Raw genomic sequence first — 16854 nt, 5'->3', positions numbered from 1 at the left:
TTCACCACCCCCCTCCCCCCAGCCTCAAACTCCCCATCCCAACTCTGTGTCATCTTTGCCCCCTCCTCCAAACCCAAAATAAGTCCTCCACTCCCCTCGTCACCCTCCCCCACCTCATCTATCTATAATTCGAGCAATGTGTGTGTGTGTGTGTGTGTGTGTGTGTGTGTGTGTGTGTGTGTGTGTGTGTGTGTGTGTCTGTCTGTGACCGCTGTTTCTCGACAACCACTGTTCCGATCTAATTGAAACTTGCCAGATATATTGCTGGGGACCTGAAGATGTGCCTTTTCAAAGTTTGATATTAATCGGACAAGTGCTTCCCAAGTTATGGCCATTTATTTACCAACCAATGACAGGACACGTTGCTGCGTGGGCATGGCTGATGGGGAAGGGAACCTCAGCCGTGTTCCCCATTACGGGTTACAACATACGGGCTTCCCAATAGTGATGACTTCGTGTATTCTAATAATTTCTTGATTTCTTATGTGCATTTATAGATAAACACAATGCCCCAAGTTATGATCGTTTTCATTTTAGACGGTGTATAAATTTCGGTAACATCAGAATGCTGGTATGCTCCGAACCAGGAAGTAATTTTTTTTTTTGCACGAACGTTTTTAGGTCATCTCTATCATTAGTAGAGATGACCGAATAATAACAGTCTTGAAGACTGTCCGTCCGTCCGTCCGTCCGTCCGTCCACAATCAACCCAGGTCGAAAAACCAGTTAAAACCAGTACACATTTTCAACTGGTCTCTATTGGTTCTAATTGGTCTTTAACTGGTCTCTATTGGTTTCAACTGGTACCAGTTAAATTCAGTCAGAATTCCAATTTCCCAGTTGAAAAAACCAGTAGCTCATATTTGTACCAGTTAAAGTCTTACTGGTTCCAGTTGATACCAGTTGCAATGTACTGGTCTCCCAGTTGATACCAGTTACAATGTAATGGTCCCAGTTGATACCAGTTAGTTAAATACATGTATTTCAACTGGTAATATATCACTCTATTCCAATTTCCATATTAAAACCAGTAAGAAACCAACTGGCTTTACTGGTACCAGTTGGCTACTGGTTTTCAACTGGTACCAGTTGACCAGTAAGCTACTGGTCTTTACTGGTTTTTTGACCTGGGAAACCAAGTGGAGACAAATACCCAATAGTGGAATGGATAGAGTTCGATGAGACATGCACAACGATATAACTTTCAAGGTCGTCCAAGGTCAAGGTCAAGGTCACGAGGCTGTCAAAGTTGCGAAAATCGTCGATTTCAAATCGTATCTCCTCCCTCATTTATCAAGAGAGATCAAATGTTATTAGTGATTCAGATACTGCAGACTATGATCCAGAAAAAAACGAGACTTTTTTTGAAATTTGCTCTCGTTCCGATTTTATAGCCCTTCAAACTTCGCTCTGATTTCCCGTATGGGCCGTTCATAAAGTACGTACAAAAAAAAGTTAAATTAAGAACCGGAACTCTCCGAGAAAAATATTACTTTTGAAGCTTTTGTCAGATTTAACTAAAACAATGGAACACAAGTTTATATGCACACCTACTTTCATTTATGACATTAACATTGTCTTGAATGTCAATTTGTACTTTTATTTTCATAAATGACGTGCTGTGATATTAAAAGAAAAAGGTAAATTACACCGTTAGGGACTGCATTGTCATGACTTACAAACATCGGTTCATAAGGAACTGCTGGCTTTGCAAGCGATTAGCGATGTATGAGGGGGTGGGTGGGTGGTCACTAGCCTGCATACAGAGGGGGGTGGGTGGGTGGTCACTAGCCTGCATACAGAGGGGGGTGGGTGGGTGGTCACTAGCCTGCATACATTGGGGGGTGGGTGGTTTTGAAACCTGGAAGTAGAGCGTACGTACTTTATGAACTGCCCCTATTCCAGTCTGGCACAGAGTTACTTTCGATCTCTGGCAGAGATGACCGGCACTCCCGCTCGGGGGTATTTTTTTTCTCTCTCTTCTCTTCTCTTTGTGTTTTTCATTGCAATGACATTGCGAAAAGGCAAAATACGTTGGCGCTAATTGAATAATTGGCCATTAAAAGTAAATTGCGAATAACCGTAAGTGCGATATGCGAACTTCCGGGCCACACACGTACGGGCACGCGAGAGCAAAGAAACGGCCTGTGTGGTTGTTGTTTCTTGCTCGCGGTTTGATTTTTTTTTTTTTACGGACACGTACTAGTAAAAGGAAATGAGCATTTCCACATCGAAACAGCGGACTATTTAACGCTTTACCCTCCCCTATCATTCCATCACTGACTTCACACAAACCACAATCTAAACGACTCCCAGATGTCATTGCTCGTACGGTTACCTGTCCCACTCACAATCCCACGAGATCTGAGGAAACCCCATGGAATTTCAACTCTCAAGTGACCATGAGGTCGAAAACCAATTATCTTCTTCCTGATGCACATATACACGTCGTTAAAAGAAAATGAAGACGAATGTTTTCTTTCACAATGCCACGAGATCCCTGGAAGTCCTCTGACAAAGACCTTTATAATGACAGGGTTTCATGGTTCCTGGTCGAGCCGTTGAAGAGGAAGTAGTCGGAAATAATAGCAAGGATTTGTATAACCTCCATGGTAAAATCCCTGCTTGAGACAATGCCACATAGTTATCTGGATGGTGTATAAGTAACAGAACGCTGCTTCGATTGCTGAATCCAACCTTCACAAGGCCCATAATGCCTCTTGGTTCAAAACTCTTTGAATTGTTACTTTGGTCGTTTTACACTGAAGGGGAAACATATCGAGAGGGCAATGGGCAGAATGGAATGTTGCACGCACGCACACACACACACACACACACACACACACACACACACACACACACACACACACACACACACACACACACACACACACACGGACGAACAAGCACTACAATGAAACAGATGCCTTTATCCATGACACATAGCTTTTCATAGATAGATTGACAGAATCAATGAGGACACACATAACCCATTACCAGAACTTTTGAACACTCCAGGTATACTGTGATAATACCTGGACTACCTGTAAATACTGTATGTGCTAAGGATGTGGGGGGTTGGGGGAGTCGAGGTAGTATCGTTCTTCATGTTAATTTTATAATTCTGGAATAATGAAATTCTTTCACTCTGAAGCAGGTGGCCTGAATCTACGACAAATAGATGAGGTGTGTGTGTGTGTGTGTGTGTGTGTGTGTGTGTGTGTGTGTGTGTGTGTGTGTGTGTGTGTGTGTGTGTGTGTGTGTGTGTGTCTCTGTGTGTCTGTCTGTCTGTGTATGTGTGTCGTTGGTTGTTGTCTCCATTTGTAGGTTTCAGAAGGTGGAGCGGAGTCCTCCCAGGACCTATAGTATCCACCTTCGTTTCGGTAAAGGTGGTCACGAATCATGGACCAAGCTGTCCAACTTTGTTGTTTTCAAAGTTTTGTTCCAAGAGATCTTTTTAGGATCATCACCGAACCCTGGACTGCCTCTACTTGTCATTAATTTGCGGTGATATTCCCCGGGATGGGTTTTCAAAATCTCAGTGAGGTTCTTCTTTATTATTCCAGTTGCTCCAATTATATCATTGGTGCAATTTCGACTCTATTCAGCTTCCAAAATCTCTTAATTTCATTTTTGAGGTCTTGGTATTTAGTCCTTTTCTTGATGTCTGCATTATTTAAGCCAAAATCGCTGGGTACTGATATCTCAATCAGCAATGCTATATTTTCCTACTGGTTCCTGAGAACGATATCTGGTCGCAAGGCTTTGTTTTCTTTGTCCACACTTAATGGGATCATCATGTCGTACCTGAGCATGATGTCCTCATTATCAATGATTGCACTTGGTTCGTGTTTCTATGAGTTTTCTGGAACTAGGATGTTGAAATTTTTGCAGATTTAGTTGTTTTAGCTGTTCTGTAAAGTTGTTCTGATAGTCGTTTTTTGCATCCAGAAAACAGGTGACTAATACTTTCTGTTTCGGTCTTGGAGAATCTACACTTGTCTGTCTGGCTCAGTCACGTCATGTATTTAAATCCATTGGTGTAGTGTCCTTGATCTTGGGCATTTATGATTACTAGTTCTCCATCCCAGTTGAGCTGACCTCTTCTTAGCCATTCCAACAAGCTTTCTTTGTCTATCCCAAATTGGTCTAATTATTTTTTGTATTTTCCTGCTCTTTTGTCATTCTCCCAGTTGTTGGTGTATATTTGTTGATTTTTTGGGGGGGGGCAAAAAGTGGAAAGTTTTTTTTTTTTGCAATTGTTGAGGCTGTACTTGTTGCCGTTTCATTTTCCTGTGTGGTACCTTCTATTCACATCTGTTTTTGGGATACATTTTCAGGTTTGTTATGTTCATGTTTGTTTACAAATTGAATCCAATAGTCTGTTGAGCATTTAATATACTCAGCTAGTCCAACACTCATCACACTGTGCACCTAATTGAGTTCTATCAGGCCGCTCCCTCCCTCTCGTCTCAGGAGGTACATTCTCAGGATGCAATGGTTTTTGTGGAACATTTTGTGGATGGGAATGAGTTTTCCTGTTTTGATGTGTAATTACCGTTGTACAAATTGAATCCGATAGTCTGTTGTACAAATGTGTACTTGGCACACTTATCTTGTCCAAATTATATTTGAATATCCTCAAAGAACTGTTTTACCAGCTTTAGCTCTTCTGTCAATGCTTTGTCATTCGGTGCAAAGAGCTATAAATCATCCATGTTTCGGAGGTGTGTCATCTTTCCTGTTTCTTTGGATGTTCTTCCATTGGTTGTTAGGGTGTGTCCATGGCCTTGTTTGTGGGTGAGGTTACTCAGTGTGTCCAGAGCCAGCCAAAACAAGAGGGGGTGGGGGGTGGGGAGACTGTCTCCCTGGAAGATCCCACTGCTGAGTGCTGTAATATCAATGGGGTATTCCAGAACTCCATTGCTTTCTCAATCAGTTTGATTATTTGGAAATTGATTTTGTGTATCTGCATGCATTTTATCATCCATGAATGTGGGACACTGTCGAAAGCTTACTTGTAGTCTGTCCAGGTGGTGGACAATTTGGTTCTTCACATTATGCAATTTTCAAGTACGGCCTTGTTCATTAGTAGGTGGTCAATTGTTCCGTACAACTTCTCTTACATCCCTTTTGTTCTGCTTCCAAACCTCCTTGTTGTGTTAAGTGATGGTACATGATTTCTCCAATGATTCCTGTTCTAAGTTTGCATGTGGTTGGTTTGTATGTTGGCCTGTATTTGTGAGGAAGTTGGGTTTCTTCAGGTTTTGGGATGAGAAATGTTTCCTTCTACGAGCCACTGATCCACTGCCTTTTCCTCTTGGATCAGTTTGTTGAATGTCCTGGCATAGTGATTGTGAAGAGCATAACGTTGTTTTATCTGGAAGTTTGGAATTCCATGTGGGCATGGGCTTTTATAGTTTGGCATTTTTTTGAAGTTGTTTTCTAATTTTTCCTCATCAATAATTATTAATCACTGGGGGGAATTTCCTCTACATGTTGTTTCTTCTTTTCCATGTCTGGGATCCATTCTGCTTCCTTGTTATGTTCCTTTCGATCTTCAAAAATTCCTTTGCAGAATTTTTTAGCTTTTCTTTTTCAGGGGGAGTTGACATTCTGTTTTTGTTTCTCTAATTTGCAGTGGATTCTCTTCGAGTTACTCTCAAATATGTGGTTTTGTTTTCTCTTGTTGTTTGCTTCCTCAAAGTTTATATTTATTTATCTTCCTTGCTATAATCTCTATTTTGAGTTTGTTTGCAGCACCCAAGCACTTGAGATCTTTGTCTTTGATTTTGTATTTGTTTTTTATTCTTTGGATTCTCTTTTTTAGTTTTGGGCTTGTGTTTCCTTTCCTGAACTGTTATATCTGACCTTTCCTTCCTTGTTTCCTTGCTGTTTCCTTCCTGAACTGTTTCCTTCCTCAGGTGCTCTCTTTATGTCTCTATAATCTCAGTCCCATGGTGGGATTTGGCTTCTATTTGAAGGGCCTGGTTATTTTCCTCTTTTGGTGTTGTTTTCCCATTCCTTTTTCTTTTTCTTGAATGAATAATGCTGCTGCAAAACATGTACGATATTGATTTCCTTCAAGGTCGATGATTTTGAAATCATTTTTCTAACTGAATGGTTGGTCTTCCAAAAATCACTAATATTTTTGTATGATTGTTGTTTTATATGTGTTGGAGTTTTATCAGTTTTATCTCTTCTATTTTGTTGGTCAACTCTTCTTTCAACCTATGTTTCTCTTCATCATCTTCACCACCCTCCTCTCCCTTGTCTTTATGCTCATCATCATCTGCCTTTTCCACTCTTTTCCCCTTCGTCTGTGCCTGAGGCACCTAGTCGTTGTCTCTGAATCAGTCTACCCCTCTTTCAGAGTGACACCCTCGTTCTATCCTTTCAGGACAGTCTTTCCTTACCACCTTTGGACTGGCTCTATGTTAGGGTTTGGATCCCTGTCTCATTGCACAGCCAAAACTTCCTCTCGTGCAATGTCGCTCAAATCCCAGCCATCCCTTTCTGCACCATCAACCGAGCATTTAGCTCCCCTCGCTCTAATCTCTCTTGCCACTTGTTTCCTTGCCCTGGATGTAATCTCTTCTATCCTACCTTTATTGAGAAATGCTTTAATTGTTGAAAAAAACCTCCTCAAATTTATCAAGGGGGACTCTCTCCACCCTCGTGGCCAACTTTTGTTTTTCAGCTGATCGCTGAACCGCTCACCCTACCCTTTCCTCCCCCATGCCTCATGTATTGATTATACTTTGCATTGGAGATATGAGATACACTGGCCGCGAGCATGCGGCTGGTCGTCCACCCTTTCCCGGAGCTCCGGTCGCCAAAGGATGGACCAGGGCAGCCGAATCCAGAGGAGGCGAGACGAGATGATCTCACTTGATGCAAATCGACCGCTCACTGCAATTCGCCAGATGAGACACCTCCGAAGCGCAGGATCCAGTCCGCCGCAAACCCAGGCAGACGTGCTTTGAGACACCGAGGACGCCATCTCTCTCTGCTCGTCCTGACAACCACACTCTTTCTTTTGGAGGGAGGGGCTTCTTCTCCTGGCCACTCGCCTCCTGATTGGTCGGACCCATCGCGCGATTCCCTGGCCGTCTTCCATTGGACGGGCCCACCGTGGGTGGGGAAACTCCCACCCTTCTGGGTGGGGTCCCGATCGGAGGTGTTTGTAGCTCCGCCTACCTCCTCACCTCCGGCCACATGCGTAATGGCGATGGTGTTGAGTGGGAGACGGGGCGGGTGAGACGCCCGCTCCTTGCCGATTGGCCAAAGAGGGACGCCATGCTCATGTTAAACTCCGCCCACGTACGCGCTCGCCGGCGAACAGAGTGTTGTTGTTGTGAAAGTGATGTAAAAATGCAAAAGGAAACCCTGACTATCAAAATAACTTTGCAGCGCATGAACATTTAATCACCCATTAAACAAGGGACAGGACCCTAACTAGAAACACGTACTTACCGATATAACTGACATATAAGGACTCTGGCTGTTGTGTGCTCATGGCTGCCAGATTCGTAACACTATTCATAAAAATATTGCACAATATCTCAAAAATGTATTGGGCCTGATATGTTCTCATGGATCAGCATTACCGGGTGGAGGTACGCGCTCTACCGAGTGACCTTCTCGTGTTGAGCTTTGTTCTCTTTTCAGCACCGCTGGTCCAGTTTAGTTTCATTCTCGGGAGATGTGTTCTGATTTTAAAGCCCACAACGTTCCGCCGTGCGCATGGGTTAGTCCGTTCACTGAATTGGGTGTTTTGTGATTATTGTTGGATTTGTGTACATTAAACGTTATTATTCCACTTCTCTGCCAACACCAACCTCAACCCCTAATTTTGTAATCGTCTGTCGAGTTAAACAAAGGGAAAACATGTTTTAAGCCATCATAACGTCACAGTGCTTTTTCCCCTTGAGATGGAGCATTCCCTTTCCGCTGTTTTTATCACCACTCACAAGGTGATATCCTCTGGGCAAAGTGAGACCACGCCCTCAGGGGTCCCTTCTCGAAACATTGTGAACCACTATCAGCGTGTGTGGCCCCCTGTCATCTCGGGGCCCCGTGCAATTGTACCGGATGCACCCCTCTAACCGTGTGTTTGTGTGTGTTTGTGTGCGTGTGTGATTGTGTGTGTGTGTGTTTGTGTGTGTGCGTGTGTTTTTGTGTGTGTGCGTGTGTGTGTTTGTGTGTGTGTTTGTGTGTGTGATTGTGTGTGTGTGTGTGTGTGTGTGTGTGTGTGTGTGTGTGTGTGTGTGTGTGTGTGTGTGTGTGTGTGTGTGTGTGTGTGTGTGTGTGTGTGTGTGTGTGTTTGTGCGTGTGTGTGTGTCATGTTTTTTGTGGAGTTCCACTGAAGCTTTCTGATGTCGAGTGTGAGAGACCAAAATGATCGTCATGATCCAATGTTGACGAAATAAATCACATCGTGTCAGTACCCAATCAGTGTATGAGTGACTCCGTGGCGCAATGGATAGCGCTTTGGACTTCTAGTGGAAACAGTAATTCAAAGGTTGCGGGTTCGAGTCCCGTCGGAGTCGTTCTTTTGTACCGGTATTTAAAATTAGCTCAAATTAAGACGAAATCCTTGCTTCTCTGGTTCACGTCGTTCTGAGACGTTATTTATTTATGACGAGCAAATAACACCCATTGCTTTGCTGATGGAATACTGAAAGGGGGGGAGGGTAGAGGGGGAAGAAAGTGGAGAGGGGGAGGGTAGAGGGGGAAGAAAGTGGAGAGGGGGAGGGTAGAGGGGGAAGAAAGTGGAGAGGGGGGAGGGTAGAGGGGGAAGAAAGTGGAGAGGGGGGAAGTGTAGAAGGGGAAGAAAGTGGAGGGGGAAGTGTAGAAGGGGAAGAAAGTGGAGGGGGAAGTGTAGAAGGGGAAGAAAGTGGAGGGGAGGGTAGAAGTGGAAGAAAGTGGAGAGGTGGGAGGGTAGAAGGGGAAGAAAGTGGAGAGGTGGAGGGTAGAAGGGGAAGAAGGTTGAGAGTGGAGAGGGAGGAGGGTAGAAGGTTGAGAGTGGAGAGGGGGGAGGGCATTGAGGAAAGTGGGAGAGAAAAAGAAGGGAGAGAGGTTGGGGTGGAGAAAAAGAAGGGAGAGAGGTTGGGGTGGAGAAAAAGAAGGGAGAGAGGTTGGGGTGGAGAAAAAGAAGGGAGAGAGGTTGGGGTGGAGAAAAAGAAGGGAGAGGGGTTGGGGTGGAGAAAAAGAAGGGAGAGAGGTTGGGGTGGAGAAAAAGAAGGGAGAGAGGTTGGGGTGGAGAAAAAGAAGGGAGAGAGGTTGGGGTGGAGAAAAGAAGGGAGAGAGGTTGGGGTGGAGAAAAGAAGGGAGAGAGGTTGGGGTGGAGAAAAAGAAGGGAGAGAGGTTGGGGTGGAGAAAAGAAGGGAGAGAGGTTGGGGTGGAGAAAAAGAAGGGAGAGAGGTTGGGGTGGAGAAAAGAAGGGAGAGAGGTTGGGGTGGAGAAAAAGAAGGGAGAGAGGTTGGGGTGGAGAAAAAGAAGGGAGAGAGGTTGGGGTGGAGAAAAAGAAGGGAGAGGGGTTGGGGTGGAGAAAAAGAAGGGAGAGAGGTTGGGGTGGAGAAAAAGAAGGGAGAGAGGTTGGGGTGGAGAAAAAGAAGGGAGAGAGAGGGGTGTAGAAAAAGAAGGGAAAGCGGGGGAGGGGGAGAGAAAAAGAAGGGAAAGCGGGGGGAGAAAAAGAAGGGAAAGCGGGGGGGAGAAAAAGAAGGGAAAGCGGGTGGGGGAGAAAAAGAAGGGAAAGTGGGGGGGGAGAAAAGAAGGGAAAGCGGGGGGGAGAGAAAAGAACGGAAAGCGGGGGGGAGAGAAAAGAAGGGAAAGCGGGGGGTGAGAAAAGAAGGGAAAGCGAGGGGGAGAGAAAAGAAGGGAAAGCGGGGGGGGAGAGAAAAGAAGGGAAAGCGAGGGGGAGAGAAAAGAAGGGAAAGCGGGGGGAGAGAAAAGAAAGGAGGGAGAGAGAGAGAAAAGAAGGGAGAGAGAGAGAGAAAAGGGAGGGAGAGAGAGAGAAAAGAAGGGAGGGGGAAAGAAGGGGGAGGGTAGAAGGGGAAGAAAGTGGAGAGGGGGAAAGAAGGGAGGGAGAGGGAGAAAAGGGAGAAAAAGAAGGGGAGAGAGAGGGGGAGAAAATAAGGGAGAGAGGGGGGAGAAAATAAGGGAGAGAGGGGGGAGAAAACAAGGGAGAGAGGGGGGAGAAAAGAAGGGAGGGGGAGAAAAGAAGGGAGAGAGGGGGAAGAAAATAAGGGAGAGAGGGGGAGAAAAGAAGGGAGAGAGGGGGAGAAAAGAAGGGAGAGAGGGGGAGAAAAGAAGGGAGCGAGAAGGGGAGAGAAAAAAAGGGAGAGAGGGGGGAAGAGAGGGAGGAAAAGAGGGGGGAAGAGAGGGAGGAAAAAGAGGGGGAAAGAGAAGGGAAGGGAGGGGGGAGAAAAGAAGGGAGAGAGGGGGGTAGAGAGGGGGAAGGGGGGGGGAGAAAAAGAAAGGAAAGCGAGAGAGAGGAGGGGGAGTGAAGAGGTGGAAGGGAAAGGAGAGAGGAAGGAGGTGTGGTAATAGAAGGCAGATGTGTGTTGGAGTGTAAATTACAATTCATTCTGTCTCATCAAAATGTTTCTGAAGAGGATAACAGTGAAGATGTAAACAATTATATGTCTGAATTCTATTTTCTACGGTCATACTATAAACACCACCTGAGACAAACACCGCCCAGACACGTCCGAAAAAAACCTGCTGGACACAGCCGGAGCCAAGCCATCTGGACAAAAACACTGCTCGGACATATCTGAACACAAACTCCCTTCCGGACGTGTCTGGAAACAAACTCCCATCCAGACATAAGTACTGCTCGAACGCGTCTGGAGCCAAACTGTCCGAGAGAAACACCGCCCAGACACATCCAGAGACAAACTCCTGTCTGGACATAAATACCACTCCGACACGTTCGGAGACAAACACCACCCAGATGCATCCAGAGCCAAACTGTCCAGAGACAAACTCCCGTCTGGACATTTCCTGAGACAAACTTCAGTCCAGAGGTAAACACCGCCCAGACGTGTCCAGAGACAAACAACTGGGATGTTAAGGAGGGGAGGGGGGAGAGGGAGAGGGAAGGAAGGGAGGGGTGGGAGAGAGAGGAGGCAGGGAGGGGAGAGAGAGAAGGCGAGTGAGGGAGAGAGGGTGGAAAGAGAGGATAGAAGGGGATGGAGGATGAGGAGAAGAGAAGATGGAGGGAGGAGGGAGGGGAAGCTAGGAAGGGGGGAAGAGCAAGGAGGTGGTGGAGGTGGTGAGAGTGACGCCTCACCAAACATTGCTATACACTGTGGGAGAGAAGGGTGTGAGGAGGGTTGAGAGACAGCGAGAGAGAGAGAGAGAGAGAGAGAGAGAGAGAGAGAGAGAGAGAGAGAGAGAGAGAGAGAGAGAGAGAGAGAGAGAGAGAGAGAGAGAGAGAGAGAGAGAGAGAGAGAGAGAGAGAGAGAGAGAGAGAGAGGTGGGGAGGAGGAAAAAACAAAGAGAGAAAGGTGAGGGGTGGAGGTGGCATTAGCAAAGAAAATGATAAGTTATGCTTAAAGACCAAACACACACAAAAAAAAAACTCATCTCATAGCAGCTGTACATACAACGACACAACAGAGTTTGTAAAGTAATCTGCTGGCACATCTGCAAAAACTTTGAAATTCCAGTTCCAGAGAATTTCTGGGAACATGAACCAAAAGCAATCACTGAAAACATGGAAGTTTTCTTTATCATTAAGAAATCGGTGTGGCCTGTTCCAAGTCAAGGCATGGTTGAGTAGGCCAAAAAACATGGCGGCTTCAGACCCCAGTGAGGTTACTTGGGATCCACGGCTCATTGCATGCACTGTAGGGCAGAGCCAATTACAGTCTTCTCCTTGGGATTCCATATGTGAATCTTTATGGGTGTATTCCCCCTCCCTATTCCCCACTGTTTTTTTTGTCACCCCACGTCTGAAGTAAAAAGTGGGGTGGAGCAAATTGATTGACTGTCTGTCTACAGGCATCACTTTGTAATCAAGGGAATACTTAATGTCAATTGGATTTGATATTGTGAACACTGTAAAACACAAAATAGAACATGAATTGGAACAAGAACCTGCAGTTTAGCAGTATTTTGCCTCTGAATTTGGCAAAAGGTACGAGATCTCATCCCGAGGGCACATGTGCGCAGAGTATTAAGGTACATTTTAAAGTAGTGTGGCCTCTTCAATACGAGGTATGTCCATCTGTCCGTCCATCAAAAAAAATAATTTATGCACTGCAGACACCTCCAGTATTACTCATTTGAGTTTAGTGAACTGAGATGCTTATTCATATGTAACTAATAATAATAGAGTAAGCCTACTTGTGAACATGCTATTGTTATTTTCATTGTCACCATGCAGGGCCTTGCTCTATGCTTCTGCGGGTGCAACGCCCAGCATACATTTCCTGGGCCTAGAGAAGACCGGAGCACATCGTACGTGGCCTGTTGGGTGTCGAGTGAGTGGCATCACAACCGATCCTCCCAAAAAACGAATTTTTTGGGCCTGTAGTATCCGACGAAGCAGCTCCGGGTTTCTCGGTTCACGTCGTTATGAGGGACGTGGTCTTCGTGTTATCCCTCTTCCAACAGGGTAGGCCATTGTGGTAGTGACTGCAGTGAACCAGGATGTTTCCGAGGCATAGTCTTAAGCAAAGCATTGTGGGTACCTCGTTTTGAAACCAACATCCTTTTTGATGCCGCGTTTGTTTTCCTGTCATTTTTATAAGGTCCATGGAATCCCAAATGAAAAAAGAAAGAAAAAGTACTGCATTGAAATGACATCTATGTTAATTACCTTGAAAACCATAAGCACAGCCACAAAAAAACGATAGACTCGCTTTTACTTTACTGTACCCTAAATTGAATAGTCCACTATAAGAGATGTTTTCTCAATATTTATCCAAAATTTAAAACGGGCTTGTTTCCATTGTCGTGATGATGAGATCGAGTTGCATCCAGATTGTTTACATGATGCCTGACCTCAATTTCTCAGCTGCTATAATTTGCTTGCCAGCTCCAAGCCAGCAGGAATCACTGTTGCTGCAGATAGCGTGGTCTACGCTGATGCTGGTACCAATGCCATCCACCGTGTGGCTTGGCCTTCTGGGAGGATTGTGACCTCGCTAAACCTAGGAACTTCCTCCTCGAGTCTTGGTGAAATCCGAGTTGTTCCAGCCGTCCAATGGAATGGCAAGGCTGCCAACCGGGGTGGGGTACAGCTACACAGAGCACGTGAGAGCAAGTATTTCAAAATACTGATTCATTCACTGGAGCACATTGCATTTCCATTGTGATGTTATTTTTTGCAATTCGGTTTAATTTCAGTGAACCTTTATGGGTGGACAGTGAGACTAAGGTTGGGAAACATGTTTCTGTCAAGTGCCCCTCATCCCTTATCTTGTATAATATATTTGGCCCTTGTTATATGTTCAGTATCCTGAACATTTGCAGAAGAGGACCCTCTCGTTGATGGTAAAACGTTTTAGTACGCTGAACAAAAGGATTGAAGTGTGTGTGTTTGTGTGTGTGTGTGTGTGTGTGTGTGTGTGTGTGTGTGTGTGTGTGTGTGTGTGTGTGTGTGTGTGTGTGTGTGTGTGTGTGTGTGTGTGTGTGTGTGTGTGTGTGTGTGTGTGTGTGTGTGTGTGCGCGCGCGCGCGCCACTGTTTACATATATAGTAAATGAGGCTGTGCAAAGCAACCAATAAACTGGAGCGAAGTTGATGGCACACCATCACAAATTCCCACGTTTCCCGCCAAAAGCAAAATTGAAAGATGGCAAAAAGTTCCACCAGGAATGACCCAATATCAAATTTTGACTTAAAAAAATTAATTTCCGATTTTGACCCCTGTGACCCTAAATCCCCACCCCTGGGGAATGAACCGGGGATTAATTCCCAAACAATCATTGCATATTTCATGTGTCTCCCAATGTTGATTGCATATTCAAAGTTTCATTAAAACATGTTTTAAATTGTGACCGTAATTGCATTTTTCATTATTTGACCTTTTGACCCTGCCCCAGGGGGTGGGGCCAAAATGACACTGCTCTTGCACCTTCTTGCCATGTTTGCCAAGATCATGATCATAACGACCAAGTTAGGTGAATTTCTGCCCAATCGTTTAGGAGAAGATAGCGAGAGGACGGACGGAGCCAATTACAATATCCCCTCTGTTTGTTTGTTTTTCGAAAAGCGTCGGGATAAAGATACACAAGCAAAACGCTTTGGCTTTTAGTATTAACTAGACGACCCGTGAACCCGTTGGGTTCCCGTTGCGACAGCTTGGTTGATAAAAAAATAATTTCAAAAGAAAAAAAAAAGATAGCTCCAGCGAACTAAACCACTGAGGTTGTTTGCATTAATCAAATAATCCCGAAGAGTACTTGACTGAATCGGGAATTGACTTTTTTATAATTTTTTCATTGCCGATTTTAACGAAACTTGATAATGCACACCGCAGGTGAATGGTGAGTAAGGTGGGCCGAAAAATTTTGAGCTGTCATGTACCGTTTTGGCTGTATTTCGGGAACATACAAACATACATATATACATATATACAAGATGAGAGCTTTAGTAATATATAGAAGATATGATGACTGTGATCAACATTTCACATGGTAATGTTTGAGAGCCTTCATTGTATTGCTGATGACTTGCCAATAGGTGATAAAACCGGACCAGCGGCTGATGGGGCTGTGTAATGCTGGGGGGTTTCATGCATGTGTTACTTGTAAATGTCTGCATCTGTGGATTAACCCAGATAAGGTTTGAAACAGAAAAGGGCTTACCATGTGCAGCTTTTCTTTGTTGCTTTATGCAGCCATCTTTGGGCTGGAAGGGCCGAGGGTTAACTAATTATAAAGTCTGAGCTGTAGTTTGGGATAATGGATTTAGTGAGAGCTGATTGGTTGTTCTTTCCAATTACCATTGAGAGGTTGGATTGCATCTTTGGTATTTATATGCTGACGAGTTCTATCGGCACAACATGTGGAACATGTTTGCCAGCGTCTGTGGTACACGTTTATTTCTACTGTCGCTGATGAATTGCCAATGGGCAATGAAACCAGTCTGGCAGCTGATGGGCCATGTAGCATTGGGATTCTCATGTATGTGCAACTTGTGGATATTTACAGTGGTGGTGAACCCAGGTACAGTTTAAAACAGCAAATGGCTTACCTTGAAATGTGTTTCTTGGTTGCTTTATACAGCTTTCTTTGGCTGGTAGAGCATGAAGGATAACTTATGCAAATCCTAACCACCCATAGTAATCGAATAGGTGAGAGCTGATTGGTTATTCCCTCCAATTATGGGTGAGAGACGTGATTGGGTCTTGGTATTTGTGTGTTAACTGCATGTGGTACGTGGTCAGGAGCCTCTGTCGTGTGCCTTTCTGTCTCTGCTGTCGCTGATGAGTCACCAATTGGCGATCACAATATCCGGCGACTAATGGGGACATGCAACTTTGAGATTCTCATGTATGTAGTACTTGTAAATGTCTGCAGCTGTGGAGGAACCCAGGTAGGGTTTGAAACATCAAAGGGCTTTATCCTGTGAGGAAAAATGTGGATAAGATTGTACCACTTTGTTGTTTGCTTTATGCAGCCTTTTGGGCTGGAAGGGCTGTGTTATATATGTGTGTATATATATATATATATATATATATATATATATATATATATATATATATATATATATATACATATATATATATATATATATATATATATATATATATATACATATATATATATATATATATATATATATATATATATATATATATATATATATATATATATATATATATATATATATATATATATATTTCAGGAAGTAGGGGATTCCCATTTTAATTACTTGAGAGTTAAAAGATGTTATAAAGTGAATGTGATATCAGGAAATAAAGTAGATTTGGTTTCAGTAAATGTATTCAGTAGATGTAACATAATTAAATCCTTGTTCTCCACTGCAGAAAATGTCCCCTTGCTGTTGTTTGCAAATGGTTTGGACATTCGGAGAGTACATTTTGATGGTACGGGATATCAGAATGTAACGGCACAAGCTCCCTATGGCCACGTCTCAGGAATCACCTTCGATCCTCTGGAAGGAAAGGTTAGTGCATTACAAAAGCAACAAACACACAATGCCTTTGTACCTCTCCATAATTTTCACAGTTGAGTGAGATTGTCAGTTTTAGCTCCAGTAAGAGCAAAAGGTTTTTTTTGTGTGTTTCATCACTTTCCAGTCTTGTACTTCTGGGTTACTACCTCAAATATATATATTTGTACTTTATACCTAGTAAAAAATAACATTGCAGTTACTGACTTACACTGTGGCCAAAATATAATGAGCAATCAGTATTTGGCAAATACATAAAATAAACTCAATTACAGGTACTTGTGTTGTGTGACCGTGTTATTCTGCAGAGATGTGACCAAACAATTCCAGTTTTTATGTTTACCTACACAAGTAAGAAAACTACTTTGTGAATTCTTCCAAAAATTGCTACACTCGACCGTCTTTGAAATGAGCTCACCGATCTTAACTACCGACTCGCTGCCACCACACGACCAAAATGATTTTGAAGTTACACTGCACTGAAAGCTCTGTTCCTTACACAGGTCTATTTTGTGAATTCTAGCCATCACCACATTGAGAGGATTGGCCTGGATGGGGCGGAAAGGAGTGTTGTTTTTCGGGGTCACCGCGGCCTCCCGCAGGGCATCGCTCTGGACTGGATTCAACGAAAACTCTACTGGACTGTACCCGAGTGAATAAAAATCCAATTTGTGACCTTTTATTGTTTCATTTTGCATTT

At 44.0% G+C, this 16854-nt stretch overlaps 1 protein-coding gene and 1 non-coding gene across 3 annotated transcripts in view; both read left to right on the top strand.

The window, feature by feature from the left end:
• The window catches only part of LOC147027058 (pro-epidermal growth factor-like), a 75040-nt gene that overhangs the window by 23464 nt on the left and 34722 nt on the right, over positions 1-16854 (top strand). For both annotated transcript variants that reach the window (XM_085883193.1, XM_085883192.1), the window contains exons 4-7: positions 12398-12628; positions 13052-13269; positions 16009-16148; positions 16658-16806. In XM_085883193.1, the coding sequence (XP_085739319.1) occupies positions 12398-12628; positions 13052-13269; positions 16009-16148; positions 16658-16806 (738 nt within the window). The remainder of the gene's footprint in view (positions 1-12397; positions 12629-13051; positions 13270-16008; positions 16149-16657; positions 16807-16854) is intronic.
• On the top strand, positions 8468-8552 carry TRNAR-UCU (transfer RNA arginine (anticodon UCU)). The gene is given in 2 exon segments: positions 8468-8504; positions 8517-8552. It is a non-coding gene; the product is annotated as a tRNA-Arg (tRNA).

This window comes from Eptatretus burgeri, chromosome 5 (genome assembly GCF_056783735.1).
Source record: "Eptatretus burgeri isolate ZD-2024b chromosome 5, Ebu_testis_v1, whole genome shotgun sequence".
Classification (NCBI taxonomy): Eukaryota; Metazoa; Chordata; class Myxini; order Myxiniformes; family Myxinidae; genus Eptatretus; species Eptatretus burgeri.
This window is presented reverse-complemented; position numbering and strand designations above follow the sequence as displayed.